Source organism: Oncorhynchus mykiss, chromosome 5, assembly GCF_057628025.1.
Source record: "Oncorhynchus mykiss isolate SJ-2025 chromosome 5, ASM5762802v1, whole genome shotgun sequence".
NCBI classification, from domain to species: domain Eukaryota; kingdom Metazoa; phylum Chordata; class Actinopteri; order Salmoniformes; family Salmonidae; genus Oncorhynchus; species Oncorhynchus mykiss.
Genome location: NC_143026.1, coordinates 12,835,001 through 12,857,287, shown reverse-complemented (window position 1 = coordinate 12,857,287; position 22,287 = coordinate 12,835,001). Strand labels below are relative to the sequence as shown.

The window sequence follows — 22,287 nt, the reverse complement described above, 5'->3', positions numbered from 1 at the left end:
GCGGAGGAGAAGCAGGTTGAGAGAATATAAAATAGACAGGAAAGATAGTTGTGTTAGTTGGCTTCAAGCGTCAGTCGACTTATATTAGAGATCTCTCTGAGCTGTGTGAACTACAGTATGTGTGAAGTGTGTGTGTGTCTGTGTGTTTGTGCCACACACATCATATTAACTGAGAGAAGCGGTTCACACTCTTCGGGATGAGAGGGGAAGCCCGTTGCGGAGGAAATAGATGCGCTTGTAAAATCTTAAATGGCATAATCCCCCAACCTTCCTCCACCGTCTAAATCCTCTGAGCACGGCTGGGGAATTAAGCACAGGCCTTCTGCCCCTTTCTTCTCTGCCGGCACATCAGGCTGGCAGGAGAATTAGCTCTGTCAAAAATCCACCACAGTACCAACCCCCAAAACACACACACACACACACACGCACGTACGCATGTACAGTACCAATGAAAAGTTTGGACACACCTACTCATTCAAGGGTTTTTCTTTATTTTTACTTTTTTCTACATTGTAGAATAGTAGTGAACACATCAAAACTATGAAATAGTAACCAAAAGAGTGTTCAAAAATTCTAAATATATTTTTGATTCTTCAAAGTATCCGCCCTTTGCCTTGATGACGGCTTTGCACACTCTTGGCATTCTCTCAACCAGCTTCACCTGGAATGCTTTTCTTACAGTCTTGGAGTTCCCACATATGCTGAGCACTTGTTGGCTGCTTTTCCTTCCCTCTACGGTCCAATTCATCCCAAACCATTTTAATATGGTTGAGGTCGGGTGATTGTGGAGGCCAGGTCATCTGATGCAGCACTCTTGGTCAAATAGCTCTTACACAGCCTGGAGGTGTGTTGGGTCATTGTCCTGTTGAAAAACAAATTATGGTCCCACTAAGCGCAAACCAGATGGGATGGCGTAATCACTGTAGCATGCTGTGGTAGCCATGCTGGTTAGGTGTGCCTTGAATTCTAAATAAGATCACAGACAGCGTCACCAGCAAAGCACCCCCACACCATCACACCTCCATGCTTCACAGTGGTAACCACACATGCAGTGATCCTCCGTTCACCTACTCTGCGTCTCACAAAGAAACGGCGGTTGGAACCAAAAATCTCAAAGTTGGACTCATCAGACCAAAAGGACAGATTTTCACCGGTCTAATGCCCATTTCTCGTGTTTCTTGGCCCAAGCAAGTCTCTTCTTCTTATTGGTGTCCTTTGGTAGTGGCTTCTTTGCAGATATTCATCCATGAAGGCCTGATTCACAAAGTCTCCTCTGAACAGTGGATGCTGTGATGGGTCTGTTACTTGAACTCTGTGAAGCATTTATTTGCGCTGCAATTTCTGAGGCTGGTAACTGAAATGAACGAAAGACAGAGATGGTGAAAGAGGTAGCGATAGACAGAGATGGGGAAAGAGGTAGAGATAGACAGAGATGGTGAAAGAGGTAGCGATAGACAGAGATGGTGAAAGAGGTAGAGATAGACAGAGGGGGGGGGGGGGGGTAGAGACACACATGGGCATGGCCTCAGCTGCACTGCTAAGGGCCCAACACACCCGGAACTATGTCCTATGGTATGGCCTTAATAGAAACACAGTGATGGGGAGGAAAACCACTTTACACACACACACACAACAGCGCATGCACACACACGCACATCCAACCATGCAAACACAAAAAGACACAATTTGCTGAAGTGTGTGTTTTGTGAAAGCTGAAGTTGGTAGCTATCTTCGACATCATGGTCTTTTTTATAACTCTTTCCTGTTTGCCCTGTCAGTCTGGGTTTCTTTAGCTAATGTCCAACGCAAAGGACCTAATGCAACATTGTTCTGCCATCAAGTTGTATGTGTTTGCAGTGAGAATGGGCCTTGGAAGGCAAAATCCAAATGCTACATCAATTGTAATCAATAGGAGCTGCAATGCTCAAGGAAAGGCAACATATACTCCATACCGTTTTACCCCACAATCCAAGGATTGTAACTGGGACCTGGTGGATAGAAAGAATGAGTGAGAAAGAGAGAACATCAGATAGATAGAGAGAATTCTAAATTCTAGAGACTGAGCGAAAGAGAGAGCGAGAGCGAAAGCGAGCGAGAGTGAGAGTGAAAGAGTGTGAAAGAGATAGAAAAAGAACATTCTAGAGACCGAGCGAATGAGGGACAGCGAGGGAGAGAAATAAAGGGGGATGTAAGAGAAAGGAGCGAGCTTGAGAGTGAGAGACTCACCAGAGTGGCATTATGTTCATGTACCAAAAGCTATTAGCATGGTGGGAATGTGGACTGTAAAGCCTCTCAAAGATATGTTAAAAAAAGTGAAGAGAGGAGCTTTTTGAAAGCCCCAAAGGTATTACCATTTAAATTGACTGGGTTTAGGTTTGGTCCTTTGTGGGGAGGAAGGGGGAGGTGCGAGGTTGAGGAGCAAGGGCGGCCATACTGTACGACAACAATAGCTATACTTGCTAGTTAGTTTCACACACCGATTTGTCCAGTGCTGGACTTGGGCAGGAGCTCATCGGAGCCGAGTACCGGCACGTCAAATGTTCTACTGCTTGAGCTCCTGTTCCTCTGACAGAATATTAGCTCAAAGTATTGTGTACCTCCTGTTCCTCTGACAGAATATTAGCTCAAAGTATTGTGTAGCTCCTGTTCCTCTGACAGAATATTAGCTCAAAGTATTGTGTAGCTCCTGTTCCTCTGACAGAATATTAGCTCAAAGTATTGTGTAGCTCCTGTTCCTATGACAGAATATTAGCTCAAAGTATTGTGTAGCTCCTGTTCCTCTGACAGAATATTAGCTCAAAGTATTGTGTAGCTCCTGTTCCTCTGACAGAATATTAGCTCAAAGTATTGTGTAGCTCCTGTTCCTCTGACAGAATATTAGCTCAAAGTATTGTGTAGCTCCTGTTCCTCTGACAGAATATTAGCTCAAAGTATTGTGTAGCTCCTGTTCCTCTGACAGAATATTAGCTCAAAGTATTGTGTAGCTCCTGCACCTAAATATAAAAAGTACCGGTACCCAAAATGAGTACCGGCTCCTTTTGCAGTCCAAGTCAAGGACTAGATTTGCCAGGGCTAACCTTTCGATGACAATAAGGACAGAGAGGTTACTGAATTTCACCAATGCGTGTGCATTTGACTTTTCAAGCACATGACACTTCGCATTTTTCCCCAGCATGTTTGGTGCACATTCAATGAACATTGGCTTGGTGAACTGATTCTTGCCACATTTCATAATTTACTTTTGTGTCCTATTCCCGACATAAGACAAGAAGCCTGCTCCAGTTTCCAGGATTTTCGTCTTCTACTGACCAGATGTTGCTACATTTACACACATATCACTATTTTTCATCCTTCAAATAAATATTGGGTTGGTTTGGATAAATTGTGTTTTATAGGGCTCTCGAGTGGTGCAGCGGTCTAAGGCATTGCATCTCAGTGCTTGAAGCGTCACTACAGACCCCCTGGTTCGATTCCAGGCTGTATCACAACCGGCAGTGATTGGGAGTCCCATAGGGCGGCGCACAATTGTCCCAGTGTCATTGTAAATAATATATATTTATCTTTACTGACCTAGTTAAATAAAGGTTAATAAAAAAATAAACTAATGTATCCTTTTCTGGACATAGATGGACAAATCCAGACCTTGATTAGTACATCTGGAGGCAATGTTGAAGTATTTAGGAGAAATTGTTCAGGGTAGCTTCCGAGAATATCATCGATAAATACACAGATACAGTGACTGAGTTCATCAGGAAGTGTATAGAAGATGTTGTACCCACTGTGACTATTACAACCTACCCAAACCAGAAACCGTGAATAGATGGCAGCATTCGCTCAAAACTGAAAGCGTGAACCATGGCAAGGTGACTGGAATATGGCCGAATACATGCAGTGTAGTTATTCTTTCCGTAAGGCAACCAAACAGGCAAAAGCCAGTACAGAGACAAAGTGGAGTCGCAATTTAACGGCTCACATACAAGACGTATGTGGCAGGGTCTACAGTCAATCACAGACTACAAAGGGAAACCCAGCCACGTTGCAGACACCAACATCTTACATCCGGACAAGCTAAATACCTTCGCCCGCTTTGAGGATCACACAGTGCCACCGACGCAGCCCGCTACCAAGGACCGAGGGCTTTCCTTCTCCGTGGCCAACGTGAATAACACATTTAAGCGTGTTAACCCTCGCAAAGCTGCCGGTCCAGACGGCATCCCTAGCCGCGTCCTCAGAGCATGCGCAGACCAGCTTACTGGAGTGTTTACGGACATCTTCAATCTCTCCCTATACCAGTCTGCTGTCCCCACATGCTTGAAGCTGTCCACCATTGTTCCTGTACCCAAGAAAGCAAAGGTAACTGAACTAAATATTGCTCCGTAGCACTCACTTCTGTCATCATAAAGTGCTTTTAAAGACCCATTAAGGATCATATCACTTCTACCCATACCTGACACCCTCCTAGACCCACTTCAATTTGCATACCGTCCCAAAGATCCACAGTCGATGCAATCGCCATCGCACTGCACCTTGTCCTATCCTATCTGGACAAAAGGAATACCTATGTCAGAATGCTGTTCATTGACTACAGCTCAGCCTTCAACAGCGTAGTACCCTCCAAGCTCATCATTAAGCTTGAGGCCCTGGGTCTCAACCCCACCCTGTGCAATTGGATCCAGAACTTTCTGATGGGCTGCCCCCAGGTGGTGAAGGTAGGAAACAACATCTCCACTTTGCTGATGCTCAACACTGGGACCCCACAAGGGTGCGTGCTCAGCCCGCTCCTGCACTCCCTGTTCACCGATGATGGAGTGGCCATGCACGCCTCCAACTCAATCATCTAGTTTGGAGACGACAACAGTAGTGGGCTTGATTACCAACAATTACAAGACAGCCTACAGGGAGGAGGTGAGGGCCCTGGGAGGGTGGTGCCAGGAAAACAACCTCTCACTCAACATCAACAAAATAATGGAGCTGATCGTGGACTTCAGGAAACAGCAGAGGGAGCACCCTCCTATCCACTTCGACAGGACCGCAGTGGAGAAGGTGGAAAGCTACAAGTTCCTCGGCGTACACAGCACTGACGATCTGAAATGGTCCACCCACACAGACAGTGTGGTGAAGAAGGTGCAACAGTGCCTCTTCAACCTCAGGAGACTGAGGAAATTTAGCCCCTAAAGCCTCTCAAACTTTTACAGATGCACAATTGAGAGCATCCTGTCTGGCTGTATCACCGCCTGGTACTGCAACTGCACTGCCCGCAACCGCAGGGCTCTCCAGAGGGTGGTGCAGTCTGCCTAACGCATCACCGGGGGCAAACTACCTGCCCTCCAGGACACCTAGAGCACCCGACATCAAAGGAAGGCCAAAAAGATCATCAAGGACAACAACCATCAGATCCACTGCCTGTTCACCCCGCTATCATCCAGAAGGCGAGGTCAGTACAGGTGCATCAAAGCAGGGACCGAGAGACTGAAAAACAGCTTCTATCTCAAGGCCATCAGACTGTTATATAGCCTCCACTAACAGTCTTCCACCCGGTTATGTAATCCTGCACCTTAGAGGCTGCTGCCCTATATAGATAGACTTGGAATCACTGGCCACTTTAATAATGGAACACTTCTCACTTTAATAATGTTTAAATAATGTTTAAATACTGCTTTACTCATCTCATGATGAGTTTGTGTTTCTCATGATGAGCTTGTGTTTCTGGCTCCAACTGTGCAGTAGTATCGAACAATACACACATCTAAAAGTAAAAGAATGGAATTAAGAAATATATTAATATTAGATTGAGCAATGTTGGAGTGGCATTGACTAAAATACAGTAGTACAGAATACAGTATGTGTGTGTATGTGTATATATATATATATATATATATATATATATATATATATATATATATATATGTGTGTGTGTGTGTGTGTGTGTGTGTGTGTGTGTGTGTGTGTGTGTGTGTGTGTGTGTGTGTGTGTGTGTGTGTGTGTGTGTGTGTGTGTGTGTGTGTGTGTGTGTGTGTGCGTGTGTGTGTGCGTGTGTGTGTGTGTGTGTGTGTGTGTGTGTGATATATATATACACATACATACATACACACACTGTATTCTATACTACTGTATTTTAGTCAATGCCACTCCAACATTGCTCAATCTAATATTCATATATTTCTTAATTCCATTCTTTTACTTTTAGATGTGTGTATTGTTCGATACTACTGCACGGTTGGAGCCAGAAACACAAGCATTTCGCTACACCCGCAATAACATCTGATAAATATGTATATTCGACTAATAAAATGTGATTTGATTTGAAATTGTCTGTCTTTCTTTCCTTCCTTCTTAATCTTTTGACGTTAAGTGAATTTCTTTCCATTTTGACAAAGAGGTGCCAATTGACTTGTAGGCTATTTCTAAAATGTAAAAAAAAAGTATTAATGTCTACATTAGTTTACCCTGTTAATTATATTACAGACACCTTAATGCATACTTTTAAATTATAGTATGTGAGCTAAACATAAAAATCTAAAATGTAAAAAGACTACAACATTTTCCTTAAAGTCATTTTTGGGAAAGTACTAATGTTACTGTCCCCACCAAAATAAATAAATACTTAAAAAATGAATTTTGTCTTTGAAACATTTAAATGAAATACTGTAGAATTCCATGAATTCCTATGGAGGACTGTTTTCTGAGGAGTGCCAACATGGCCGACCGGTAGCTTCAAAGCCTCTCAATGGCCAATACATAGCATAAGCAATCCAGGGTTAATATACAGTGCATTCGTAAAGTATTCAGACCCCTTGACTTATTCCACATTTTGTTACGTTACAGCCTTATTTTAAAATGGAATTAATTGTTTTTCCCCCTCATCAATCTATACACAATACCCAATAATGACAAAGCAAAAACAGGTTTTTAGAAATGTTTGCAAATTTATGAAAAATAAAACACGGAAATATACATTTACATAAGTATTCAGACCCTTTACTCAGTACTTTGTTGAAGCACCTTTGGCAGCGATACAGCCTTGAGTCTTGGGTATGATGCTACAAGCTTGGCACACCTGTATTTGAGGAGTTTCTCCCATTTTTCTCTGCAGATCCTCTCAAGCTCTGTCAGGTTGGATGGGGAGCGTCGCTGCACAGCTATTTTCAGGTCTCTCCAGAGATGTTTGATCTGGTTCAAGTCAGGGCTCTGGCTGGGCAACACAAGGACATTCAGAGACTTGTCCCAAAGCCACTCATGCATTGTATTGGCTGTATGCTTAGGGTCGTTGTGCTGTTGGAACGTGAACCTTCGCCCCAGTCTGAGGTCCTGAGCACTCTGGAGCAGGTTTTCAACAAGGATCTCTCTGTACTTTGCGCCGTTCATCTTTCCCTCGATCCTGGCTAGTGTCCCAGAAAAACATCCCCACAGCATGATGCTGCCACCATCATGCTTCACTGTAGGGATGGTGCCAGGTATCCTCCAGATGTGACGCTTGGCATTCAGGCCTAAGAGTTCAATCTTGGTTTCATCAGAGCAGAGAATATTGTTTCTCTAGGTCTGAGAGTCCCAAGAGGGCTGTCATTTGCCTTTTACTGCAGAGTGGCTTCCAGCTGGCCACTCTACCATAAAGGCCTGATTGGTAGAGTGCTGCAGAGATGACTGTCCTTCTGGAAGGTTCTCACATCTCTACAGAGGAACTCTGGAGCTCTGTCAGAGTGACCATCGGGTTCTTGGCCACCTCCCTGACCAAGGCCCTTCTTCCCCGATTGCTCAGTTTAGCCGGGCGGCCAGCACTAGGAAGAGTCTTGTGGTTCCAAATGCCGAATGATGGAGGCCACAGTGTTCTTGGAGACCTTCAATGCTGCAAAAAAAATTTGGTACTCTTACCCAGATCTGTGCCTTGACATAATCCTGTCTGGGAGCTCTACGGATAATTCATTCAACCTCATGGCTTGGTTTTTTGCACTAACATGCACTGTCAACTTATATAGACAGGTGTATGCCTTTCCAAATCATGTCCAATCAACTGAATTTACCACAGGTGGACTCCAAACAAGTTGTAGAAATATCTCAAGGATGATCAATGGAAACAGGATGCAACTGACCTCAATTTCAAGTCTCATAGCAAAGGGTCTGAACACTTATGTTAATAAGGTTTTTCTGCAAATGTATTAAAAAACAAACATTTCTAAAAACCTGTTTTCGCTTTGTCATTATGGGGTATTGTGTGTAGATTGATATTAATTTATATGTATTTAATCCATTTTAGAATAAGGCTGTAACTTAACAAATGTGTAAAAAGTCAAGGGGTCTGAATGCACTGTACATCATTGGTTGTGATCAATGATGTGTATAAACCCTAAGATGTCTGCTTGGTGGCTTCTAAACAGCTCCCATCATTGATTGTTACTTGTTACTGCCTGAACACATGGCCTGACTGGCTGCTTTGATGGCACGGTTCACATTCCACTGATGCCAAGCCTTTAGTTTACGTCCTCACAATTCACAGCCACTCAAAAATAGGTTGTGATGTGAAGTATGATGTGGCGGGAAGTTGCGGGACGTTGCGTTGTGCTACTTTGGGTTGTGTTACGTTAGATGCCTAAGGGTGGTGTGTGCGTCTATTTTTTTCTTTCTTCAATTTGACTGTGAGAGCATCAGTGTGTGTGTGTGTGTTTGTGGGGTCTGTTGGTGGGGTCACCGCGAGGTCAGCTGTGTTAAATCACTTCACTGAGGTGTGAGAAGAGATCACAATGCCCCGGCCAGCACTCAACCTCATCTTGAACTCCATGGTCGTTTTACGGTTACCCCCCCACACCCCTCCCCTTGAGCTCCGTTAAAGGCCACATTGTTTTCCGCCGAGGTCAGCCCCGGTGCCATTCCAAACTTTAAAGCAAATCAAGAAATGTAACTCAGGCATTTTAAAAGGGGGACTCAATGGGACAGGTTCCTCTTAAAAAACACAGCCCCTCTCTCACTCGCTGTCTTTCTCTCTCTCTCCTCCTCCATTTTATTTTCTCTTTCTGGTTTGTGAAAAAAGTCTCACCCTTGTAAAGGGATTGTTTTCATAGAAACAGATGAGGGGAACTATAACAATACTACACTGTTCAACCAATGAATCAATACATCAAAGCTCATTGGCTATAAGTGCCTTGCACATAGCCAATATGAGTAGTGATTGGATATTGTGAAACAGATAAGCCGATTTAAGACATTCCTATAACTCATTTCAGTTTGTTTATACATTTCTTGTGAATTGAAAGAAATAATGTGTGATTACTGATTACACAAAATCTGTGCACAATGCATAATGAACTATTTTTGCTTATACTGTAATTAAACAGTACCATTGCATAGGTATTTTAACTTCCTCCTACATCAGAGTACCCAATGTCCTGCCCGTCTTTCTTTCTTCCCTCGATCTTCTCTCTCTGTAATCCTCTCTGGTGTACTCCTGGCTCTCAGCTCACACTGAAACAAAGACCCCCCCCCCCCCCCCCTCCCAGGACCCCCTGGGAAGACCACAAAGCCCAGATCTTAAGACATTATCCCAAGTGTGTCCCTGTAGCCTGACGTCATTAGCAATAGGTCAGCTGCAAATGTGTTCATTAGATGTGTCTGTGTGAATAAAGATATGTTTCGATCAATACAGATGTGTCTGTGTGAATAAAGATATGTTTTGATCAATACAGATGTGTCTGTGTGAATAAAGATATGTTTTGATCAATACATTTAGGCATACAGTACCAGTCGAAGGTTTTAGAACAAGGGTTTTTAAGGGTTTTTCTTTATTTTTTACTATTTTTGACATTGTAGAATAATAGTGAAGACACATATGAAATCACGTAGTAACCAAAAAAGTGTTAAACAAATCATAAAGAACTACCTCATGATGCTGGTTGAGAGAATGTCAAGTGTGCAAAGCTGTCATCAAGGCAAAGGGTGGCTACTTTGAAGAATCTCTAATATAAAATATATTTAGATTTGTTTAACTCTTTTTTTGGTTACTACATGATTCCATGTGTTATGTCATCATTTTTATGCGTTCACTATTATTCTACAATGTAGAAAATAGTACAAATAAATAAAAACCCTTGAATGAGTAGGTGTGTCCCAACTTTTGACTGGTACTGCAGATGCAACTTCATAGAATAATGTTGCTCAGAGGAAATATGCATCTCAAAATAATACCTATGTTTCGTATTTAGCCGAAGTCGAGTCACGCTTCTGCGAAAGCATCAGAAAAGTCTTTAATTTTCCCTTCTGAAGTTGCACTTAATCCCCAAATAAATACTAATAATTTCATGAAAAAGCTGTTTAAAAACAGTCATGTTAGCGCTCACTAAAGGCCACTACACACTTTACTCAAACGCAGCGATGGAGCGTTGTTTTTGTGCGGCTCAAATTTTGGAACAGACCGTACACCTGTCGCTCTGTTTTGCCTAGGGTGTGTAGGGCCCTTAAGGGTTAACACTTCCTCATGTGGGAGTGCACACACCAGAATGTAGAAGTTCCAAGTGTACTACGCACTAAATGTGTAAATGTGACAATTCAAAATCTTGTCAGTACTGATTGTCACTCTTGTATGTTGCCAATTTTCTCTTTCCTATCTCCTCTAGAATCCTCCCTTCTTTGCTCTCCAGCAGGAAAGGAAACAGCACCCATCACACATGCACACACACTCATCCATTTCCCACTGAGAAAATAGGAAAATTCCACATTCCGAAATATGATTGAATTTCCCTCGACAGTGTGTCCTTGAGGAAACAACAGGAGAAAAGGGAACATGTCTCGCTCCGATTCCCAGGTTTTCCTCCAAACGTTAGCCCAACCATTTGGTTAATGCTTTAAAACACGAAGTAGAAGACTAGACTATTGTTTGATTGATTATGCCAAAGCAAAAGCTCACCGGGATAAAAGTTCCAATAACGTTCATAATTATGCTTTCCTATGACTGATTATGCCAAAGCAGGTGTGAGTCAAATCAGGCGTTCACCAGGATCAAGGTTTTTTACAGTTCTATCAGTAGCATGAAGGACACTGCTTCATTGGTTCTCAAAGGCCAAAGACAATGGGATGATTCATTGATATTCGTGCTACTGTCTGTTCAATAGGCTACATTGATGAGTAAGGATTTCTTCTAAAAAAACAAGTCCTTTGTTTTGTCATGTTGACAGATGCTCTCTGTGTGAAGACGGTTGGGTGTTGGTGGTCGGGGGAGGTTGTGTGTGTGTATGTGTGTGCACGCTTGTGTGTGTTGGTTCAACAGCTTGGGTCTACAGTTTTGTCTACACACACAAACACGCTGGTTGCTAAACCAAAATAATACCTCCCCAACTGCTAACCCTACACTAATACATCACATTTTACTAGAGCCTACATTTAGAAATCTTCTGAACTCTCCATACACCTCACCCTCGCCCCCACCCCTGCTATTGATCTACACATAATCCTAATTACACCCCCCCCCCCCCCGCCCCCCAATTCCAAAATAAAAAACCCTTTACACACAGCCGAGTCAGCCAGCCCAGCCCCTTCCCATACCCAGCAGAGAGAAGATTAAGATGAAAGACTACATTGTATTAACCCTCCTACTCACATTGACAAAAGCAGCTCTCGCATTGGCAAGCTGCTGGGAGAAAGGTATTCTACAGAGGAGAAAGGCAGAAAGAGATAGTAATGGAGAGAGATAGAAATAGAAAGGAAGAGAAAGAGAATGGTAGAGAAAGTAGCAGAGAAAGACCGAAATAGAGAGATAAAAAAAAAGGGGGAATGAGAGGGAGATATCAGAATACTTCACAATGCCCCCGGAGAATTATAATCTACAATCTAGATTCTATTCTTATGGCAACCCCATCATGGTTGTTAGTTTAGCTCACATTCACTTTCTGTTTAATATAGCTCTAGGACAGGGAGCTCCTGTAAACGCTAGCCCCTGTCAGGAAGGAACCTACAAGATGGGATTGTAACAGATAGAGAGGCATGGGAGGCAATGAGCTTCACTTTGGTAGGATAAGAGTCAAGAGATTATGATAATGAGTGGGAGTGAATTAAAGAATGGATGGATGGACGGATGGATGGACGGATGGATGGAGAAATAAATGTACCCAAGCACTATCTATCAGTCAGAGATGTAACCATTAGGCAGAAACAAAATGGTGGCATGCTAACAACCCACTTAACCAATCCAAAACATGTTACTGATTGCTCTCTGCATCAGAAAATGAACACCACCAAGCGTCCAGACTACAGCCACTGAGGCCCTCTCCTAAAACACACAACGATGGAAACAGATTGTCATAACAAATCCATTCTGATATATGACTCCTTTGAGATAGATTATTATTGTATTTCATGAGGAAAGAGAGATCGATCAATTAAATCAATCAAATGTATGCGCAAAGACATTTTTAAATTAGCCGTTGTTTCAAAGTGCTTTACAGAGGAAGTACTTCAATTGAAGCTGTGCATCAGAAAGAGACAGGCAGATGAAGAGGGAGAAAAATAAGGAATATAAACTAGTCATTCACTTATCCATAAGCTCATGGGTGCTTACAACCCAATAAGAAAGGTACAGGGAATATACAGCAGATATTATAGAAGGAAATACTACACAACAAGCTCGACCAACACTGGTCTAAGAAGGATTCCCAAAACTGCCTGCATCGCATGGGTGAGCTACCATTTTCTATCCATGATGTACTTCTATGCTTTTACATTGAAGCCATTTAGCGGACACTCTTCTCCAGATCAAATTCAAATCAGGGCATTGATCAGGGAGACTTTTGCAAGTCCACCATGCACAGGAAAGACCTTATGATTTCCTCCTGATAATATATGTCTTTTAGGAGACACTTTTATCCAAAGCGAATTCCAGTCATGTGTGATATATTATTTACGTATGGGTGGTCCCAGGAAAACCAAGCCACTATCCTGTCATTTCAAGCTGCATGCTCTACCAACTGAGGGTAAAACACGGGGTCAAATGTGGTGAAACAGGGGAAAGGCTGTATTCTGAGGAGAGGGCACTGAGAGGTTGGCCCAGCTGTGAGTCCCTCAATAAGGCCCGGGGGATTTTACAGGGCTCTGTGGAGCCGGGATGACCCCAGGCTACCCCCGCACACACACACACACGGTAGCACCACGTAAATACTGCCTGTGTTGCCTGCACAAAAACCTTTTCCAGATGGGCTGCACAGACACAGGCCGCAAATAAACTGCCCCCTCTCCTCCCTCTGTATTCTGCCGTCCTTCTCTTTCTCGCTCTCAAAAAAGTCTGACATTCATGTGTGTTAATATGAGCTAATGCAGGTCCTGTGTGGCTCAGTTGGTAGAGCATGGTGCTTGCAACACCAGGGTTGTCGGTTTGATTCCCACGGGGGACCAGTACGAAAATGTATGCACTCACTACTGTAAGTCGCTGTGGATAAGAGCATCTGTTAAATGACTCCAATGTTAAATGTACTATAGACACAATCACAAAAGCTTCCTATCTCCACAGCGCCAAGCCCCACCCCCCAAACACACACTTTTGTTTAGCTCAGCAGAAAAGCTCCACAGCAGCAGTTGCAAATCTTTTGACAGTCATCGCTAAGGGGCTTTTCTTATCCTGACATACTGTCGCACGGATAAAGTAATACTACTGCGGAAGCTACCGGTATGTTGACAGAATTCTAACAAATCCTCTTACCACAACAACAGTTTTACATTATATTTCCAAATTTGATTAGGAAAATGGAATGACTGACCATCCTAAAAATCTAAATCCAAGAATTTGGTTCAAATCTACAGTTCACAAGAAACAAATCACAGTTTTCCTACAGACAACTATAGGCCCATTCTCTAATACCAGATCGAAGTTCACTGAAAGCCATGATAAAATCAGCAATGGTATCAGATACAAACACAAAACAAGCTAAATCATTACTGTTTAATGTCCTGTAGTCTCAATCTCCTGAAGAGCACACACACAGACACATGCATATACACACACACACACACACACACACGCACACACACACACACACACACACACACATACCTTCCCATGTATCCATTTCATACTGGTCCTAGTCTGCCAGTGAGTCTCCTGGCCACCATCCACACTGGTAGTGCCGTATCAAATATATTTGAAATATATATAAAGCCACTATATCACTGTTGATACTGCATCCTCCGTGGCAGATTCGGCTTCATGACTCCTCTAGGTGCTTTTACCCTCTCTCTATCTCTCTCTCTCTGTTCCTCTCTCTCGATTTCTTTCTGTTTGCTTTCTCTTTTTGTTTCTTGCTCCTTCCCTCTCTCTGTCCTTCTCTGATCAGTTCTCTGAGGTCTCTGTGGCTTTCTCACCCCTGGCCTCGGCAGCTAGGCCGGCCCCGAAAGGAGGAGGGGGTGGGGTTGGGAGTGGTGGGGGAGGTTTACAGGCCAGTTAGTCATGTGACCTAGTGGACCCTACCCTATGTCATGTCTTGGGTCAAAACTCCAGCACTTATTTTGAGGAGGGGTTTGTGTGTGTGTGTGTGTGTGTGTGTGTGTGTGTGTGTGTGTGTGTGTGTGTGTGTGTGTGTGTGTGTGTGTGTGAGAGAGAGAATTTTTATTGTTTATTTCAGTTTAGTTTATTATCTACTTCACTTGCTTTGGCAATGTTAACATATGTTTCCCATGCCAATAAAGCCCTTAAAAAAATTAATTGAGAGAGAGAGAGAGGAGGGGAGTTGGTTATCTGAGTGGTATTGAAAACCTTATTTTCTCTAGAACAATGCCCCACCTTCACCCAAATTCCCTTTCCCTTCCCCCGTTCCTCCTCCCACCCTCCACTTTTTACCTTCAGAGGGGGGCTTGGAAATGTGTGAGTACTTTAGGCCAAACTAGAGACCAACAATCAACACATTGAGTCATTAGCGAACACACAATGATCAACATCCAATGATGAGGTGTAAAAAGCTTTTTAATTAAGTTTAATGACGGCTAAACACATATTAACTAATTCTGCTAAACACATATCAACTAAACCTGCCAATGTATTTGGCCAATCAAAGTGAGATCGTAAAGTATGTCTACAAAGAGTGTTATTCAAGAGCTATCCTTGTAATGGTTAGATATGACTGCACTGCTGGAGCTAGGAACACAAGCATTTCACTACACCCGCAACAACATCTACTAAATATGTGTATGTGACCAATAAAATGTGAGTTGAACTACTATCAACACAGAGACACTTCTCCAGTAGGTAAAGCCCAACGTTACTGTCAACCCTACTGTCTTGAACTTCTACACACCAGTCAGCCACACTGATAAGAAAGGCATTTCACTGTGCTTGACATTAAAACCTTGAAAAAGAAAGACTTTCCATTAAAATGCAGAGAGAGAGAAAGAGGCTCAGGAGGAGAACAAGAAGAAAGGGAAGGAAAGGGGCTAAAATGTTTTGAATGTGACACTGGTGACATCAAAGACAACCGCTTATTCTGCATTTCCCAAAATAATCCATTGTGCATGACGTGCATAGTCTTGGTTCGATTCCTTTTCACAACATTTCTTTAGTCATAAATATGTAAGTTAATGTCTCCAAACTACAGTACTATGGATATTTAGAAGGCTGCTAAGCCAAGAATGTAATGTTATGCCCAAAATGTAATGTAATGTAAAGCCAAGAATGTAATGTAAAGCCAAAAATGCAATAATTTACAGATGCTGTCATTCAACCCACCAAAGTTTTTCATGTTAAACAAAAAAGACTAATGGACATGTCACAAAGTCAAACAACGGTAATCTTTTTGACATTCGTCAACGAGTTTTGGGCGGCAGGTGGCCTAGCGGTTAGGAGCGTTGGTCCAGTAAGCCAAAGGTTCCGATCCCTGACCCGAGTAGGTGAATAATCTGTCGGTGTGCCCTTGAGCAAGGCACTTCACCCTAATTGCTCCTGTAAGTCGCTCTGGATGAGACCGTCTGCTAAATGACTAAAATGTCAACATGAGTCGGTTATAATTCAAATATGTTTTGCAGTGGTGGTGGCAGTATGTCACAGTACGCAGCACCATTATGCCCCACTAAAAGTATCTGATTGAGTGATTTCTGAAGGATTCCAATCCCCCTCATTTGTTATGAAACCAAGGATCAAATGAGTTTGAAGATTACTATTGTCCCTTTGTCCCATTTGTATGTGCGTGTGTGCCTTTATGGATTCATTATGGCGAGCGGTGTGTGTGTGTGTGTGTGTGTCTCTGCGGTGGCGAACCCTCGGTGGGAGGCCAGCTTAGCGCGGGCGCTCTGTGTTGTCGTACTGGAGAACCGCCTGACCTTAATTAACTCATATTTAATTAATCACAAACTCCAATGACGACCCCCACCATATGTCGCAGCGGTAACAGATTAACAAGGGGGAGAGTCTCGTTAGCCGAGGCATCTCGTTAACAAACAAGAGTCATTGGATTGGCTTTCCCTCCACAACTTTCACCCTTAACAGTCAAATCAGATTTCCATAAGCCCAGTGAAAAGGTTTAGGGAAAGAAAACTATTGGATGAATAGCAGTGTAAAAAAACTGCAATTTACCCTGCATCAAGGAGACATATCTACTATGTTCCATTCCTTTGTGATTCTGAGTGACATTCATAACAACTTTGGTACATATTCTGTCGGTCTATACAACACATTTGTGATATTTACTCCCTTTACCCCACTAAAGCTCATTTGTTTTAATTGGTTATGCATACCCTCTTCATAATGCCTTATAATGCACGACATAAGCTCTAATAATGCATTTTGCCTAGCTCAAAAGGCAGTTTAAATGTCCTTATAATGCATTATGAACAGTGTATTCATAGGAAGCGTCTCATTTTCATTAATTTAGCCTCTTATTTGACCAGTGCAAAGGCTAGGGCCCTGTTTGAATACTATGAGAATGCATCCTTCCTCCCTTCCTTCCTTAAAGAAATACCTGATTTGACATGGCTGGCTTGGTGAAAGCTATATGACAGAAGAACTGTTGTGTTAGATCAGCGATTACATCAAGGAATGGGAGGAAGGAAGGGTGTGTTTTTATCAAACAGGGCCCAGGGCTGGTTTGGTAGGTCGACGCAGGGTCGTCTCTTCCTCCTAGAACCCCCAGGAATACTTTGCTAGCTAGCCTGCCTCATTGTCACGGATGAAACAACGCCAATGTCCCACAGGCCACACTTGACCCCGAGTGACCGCCTCACCCCAGCCAACAATGACAAACAACCTGACCTGCCATTCAGAACGGTGACCTTGAAAGTGATAGTGAAGGGTTAATACCAGTGATTGTCCTAATGTGAGTGTTCCGTCCCTCAAAAAAAGGGTCAAACAGACAAACCAAATAACTACCATTATAGATGTATAGATGTAGCCACCATTATAGATGTAGCCACCATTATAGATGTATAGATGTAGCCACCATTATAGATGTAGCCACCATTATAGATGTATAGATGTAGCCACCATTATAGATGTAGCCACCATTATAGACGTAGCCACCATTACAGACGTATAGATGTAGCCACCATTATAGATGTATAGATGTAGCCACCATTATAGATGTAGCCACCATTATAGATGTAGCCACCATTATAGATGTATAGATGTAGCCACCATTACAGATGTATAGATATAGCCACCATTATAGATGTATAGATGTAGCCACCATTATAGAGGTGTAGATGGAGCCACCATTATAGATGTGTAGATGTAGCCACCATTACAGATGTAGCCACCATTATAAATGTAGCCACCATTATAGATGTAGCCACCATTATAGATGTAGCCACCATTATAGATGTATAGATGTAGCCACCATTACAGATGTATAGATGTAGCTACCATTATAGATGTACAGATGTAGCCACCATTATAGATGTATAGATGTAGCCACCATTATAGATGTAGCCACCATTATAGATGTAGCCACCATTACAGATGTAGCCACCATTACAGATGTAGCCACCATTACAGATGTAGCCACCATTACAGATGTAGCCACCATTATAGATGTATAGATGTAGCCACCATTACAGATGTATAGATGTAGCCCCCATTATATATGTGTAGATGTAGCCACCATTATAGATGTATAGATGTAGCCACCATTACAGATGTAGCCACCATTATGGATGTATAGATGTAGCCACCATTATAGATGTAGCCACCATTACAGATGTATAGATATAGCCACCATTATAGATGTATAGATGTAGCCACCATTATAGAGGTGTAGATGTAGCCACCATTATAGATGTGTAGATGTAGCCACCATTACAGATGTAGCCACCATTACAGATGTATAGATGTAGCCACCATTATAGATGTAGCCCCCATTATAGATGTGTAGATGTAGCCACCATTATAGATGTATAGATGTAGCCACCATTACAGATGTAGCCCCCATTATAGATGTGTAGATGTAGCCACCATTATAGATGTAGCCACCATTACAGATGTATAGATGTAGCCACCATTACAGATGTAGCCACCATTACGGATGTATAGATGTAGCCACCATTATAGATGTAGCCACCATTATAGATGTAGCCACCATTATAGATATAGCCACCATTATATATGTAGCCACCATTATGGATGTATAGATGTAGCCACCATTATATATGTAGCCACCATTATAGATGTATAGATGTAGCCACCATTATAGATGTAGCCACCATTACAGATGTATAGATGTAGCCACCATTATAGATGTATAGATGTAGCCACCATTATAGATGTAGCCACCATTACAGATGTAGCCACCATTATAGATATAGCCACCATTATAGATATAGCCACCATTATAGATATAGCCACCATTATGGATGTATAGATGTAGCCACCATTATATATGTAGCCACCATTATAGATGTATAGATGTAGCCACCATTATAGATGTAGCCACCATTACAGATGTATAGATGTAGCCACCATTATAGATGTATAGATGTAGCCACCATTATAGATGTAGCCACCATTACAGATGTAGCCACCATTACAGATGTAGCCGCCATTATAGATGTAGCCACCATTATAGATGTATAGATGTAGCCACCATTATAGATGTAGCCACCATTATAGATGTAGCCACCATTATAGATGTAGCCACCATTACAGATGTAGCCACCATTATAGATGTATAGATGTAGCAACCATTATATATATATAAATGTAGCCACCATTACAGATGTATAGATGTAGCCACCATTATAGATGTAGCCACCAATATAGATGTATAGATATAGCCACCATTATAGATGTAGCCACCATGATAGATGTATAGATGTAGCCACCATTACAGATGTATAGATGTAGCCACCATTATAGATGTATAGATGTAGCCACCATTACAGATGTATAGATGTAGCCACCATTACAGATGTAGCCACCATTACAGATGTATAGATGTAGCCACCATTATAGATGTATAGATGTAGCCACCATTACAGATGTATAGATGTAGCCACCATTACAGATGTAGCCACCATTATAGATGTATAGATGTAGCCACCATTATATATCTATAGATGTAGCCACCATTATAGATGTAGCCACCATGATAGATGTAGCCACCATTATAGATGTATAGATGTAGCCACCATTACAGATGTATAGATGTAGCTACCATTACAGATGTAGCCACTATTACAGATGTATAGATGTAGCCACCATTATATATATATAGATGTAGCCACCATTATAGATGTAGCCACCATGATAGATGTAGCCACCATTATAGATGTATAGATGTAGCCACCATTATAGATGTATAGATGTAGCCACCATTATAGATGTAGCCACCATTATAAATGTAGCCACCATTATAGATGTAGCCACCATTACAGATGTAGCCACCATTACAGATGTATAGAAGTAGCCACCATTACAGATGTATAGATGTAGCTACCATTATAGATGTATAGATGTAGCCACCATTATAGATGTATTGATGTAGCCACCATTATAGATGTAGCCACCATTACAGATGTATAGATGTGGCAACCATTATAGATGTATAGATGTAGCCACCATTATAGGTGTCCATTATAGATGTAGCCACCATTATAGACGTATAGATGTAGCCACCATTACAGATGTATAGATGTGGCAACCATTATAGATGTATAGAAGTAGCCACCATTATAGATGTAGCCACCATTACAGATGTATAGATGTAGCCACCATTATAGATGTATAGATGTAGCCACCATTATAGATGTAGCCACCATTATAGATGTAGCCACCATTATAGATGTATAGATGTAGCCACCATTACAGATGTATAGATATAGCCACCATTATAGATGTATAGATGTAGCCACCATTATAGAGGTGTAGATGTAGCCACCATTATAGATGTGTAGATGTAGCCACCATTACAGATGTAGCCACCATTATAAATGTAGCCACCATTATAGATGTAGCAACCATTATAGATGTAGCCACCATTACAGATGTATAGATGTGGCAACCATTATAGATGTATAGATGTAGCCACCATTATAGGTGTCCATTATAGATGTAGCCACCATTATAGACGTATAGATGTAGCCACCATTACAGATGTATAGATGTGGCAACCATTATAGATGTATAGAAGTAGCCACCATTATAGATGTAGCCACCATTACAGATGTATAGATGTAGCCACCATTATAGATGTAGCCACCATTATAGATGTATAGATGTAGCCACCATTATAGATGTAGCCACCATTATAGATGTAGCCACCATTATAGATGTATAGATGTAGCCACCATTACAGATGTATAGATATAGCCACCATTATAGATGTATAGATGTAGCCACCATTATAGAGGTGTAGATGTAGCCACCATTATAGATGTGTAGATGTAGCCACCATTACAGATGTAGCCACCATTATAAATGTAGCCACCATTATAGATGTAGCCACCATTATAGATGTAGCCACCATTATAGATGTAGCCACCATTACAGATGTAGCCACCATTACAGATGTAGCCACCATTACAGATGTAGCCACCATTACAGATGTAGCCACCATTACAGATGTAGCCACCATTATAGATGTATAGATGTAGCCACCATTACAGATGTATAGATGTAGCCCCCATTATAGATGTGTAGATGTAGCCACCATTATAGATGTATAGATGTAGCCACCATTACAGATGTAGCCACCATTATGGATGTATAGATGTAGCCACCATTATAGATGTAGCCACCATTACAGATGTATAGATATAGCCACCATTATAGATGTATAGATGTAGCCACCATTATAGAGGTGTAGATGTAGCCACCATTATAGATGTGTAGATGTAGCCACCATTACAGATGTAGCCACCATTACAGATGTAGCCACCATTATAGATGTATAGATGTAGCCACCATTATAGATGTAGCCCCCATTATAGATGTGTAGATGTAGCCACCATTATAGATGTATAGATGTAGCCACCATTACAGATGTAGCCCCCATTATAGATGTGTAGATGTAGCCACCATTATAGATGTAGCCACCATTACAGATGTATAGATGTAGCCACCATTACAGATGTAGCCACCATTACGGATGTATAGATGTAGCCACCATTATAGATGTAGCCACCATTACAGATGTAGCCACCATTATAGATGTAGCCACCATTATAGATGTAGCCACCATTATAGATGTAGCCACCATTATAGATGTAGCCACCATTATAGATATAGCCACCATTATATATGTAGCCACCATTATGGATGTATAGATGTAGCCACCATTATATATGTAGCCACCATTATAGATGTATAGATGTAGCCACCATTATAGATGTAGCCACCATTACAGATGTATAGATGTAGCCACCATTATAGATGTATAGATGTAGCCACCATTATAGATGTAGCCACCATTACAGATGTAGCCACCATTATAGATGTAGCCACCATTATAGATATAGCCACCATTATATATGTAGCCACCATTATGGATGTATAGATGTAGCCACCATTACAGATGTATAGATGTAGCCACCATTATAGATGTATAGATGTAGCCACCATTATAGATGTAGCCACCATTACAGATGTAGCCACTATTATAGATGTAGCCACCATTATAGATGTAGCCACCATTATAGATGTATAGATGTAGCCACCATTACAGATGTAGCCACCATTATAGATGTAGCCACCATTATAGATGTAGCCACCATTATAGATGTAGCCACCATTATAGATGTAGCCACCATTATAGATGTAGCCACCATTATAGATGTAGCCACCATTATAGATGTAGCCACCATTATAGATGTTGACCCTCTGAACTTAACAATAACAACATG

At 41.8% G+C, this 22,287-nt stretch overlaps 1 protein-coding gene across 3 annotated transcripts in view; it reads right to left on the bottom strand.

Moving 5' to 3' along the window:
- LOC110523216 (nuclear receptor subfamily 6 group A member 1-A) overlaps positions 1 to 22,287 on the bottom strand; it is a 180,810-nt gene that overhangs the window by 19,434 nt on the left and 139,089 nt on the right. The window contains exon 1 of one of the 3 annotated variants that reach the window (XM_021601717.3): positions 14,024 to 14,320. The exons of the other annotated variants lie outside the window; for them this stretch is intronic. Within the exon in view, the coding sequence (XP_021457392.1) occupies positions 14,024 to 14,039 (16 nt within the window). The 5' untranslated portion in view covers positions 14,040 to 14,320. Of the gene's footprint in view, positions 1 to 14,023; positions 14,321 to 22,287 lie in introns of those variants that run through there. 3 annotated transcript variants of the gene reach the window in all.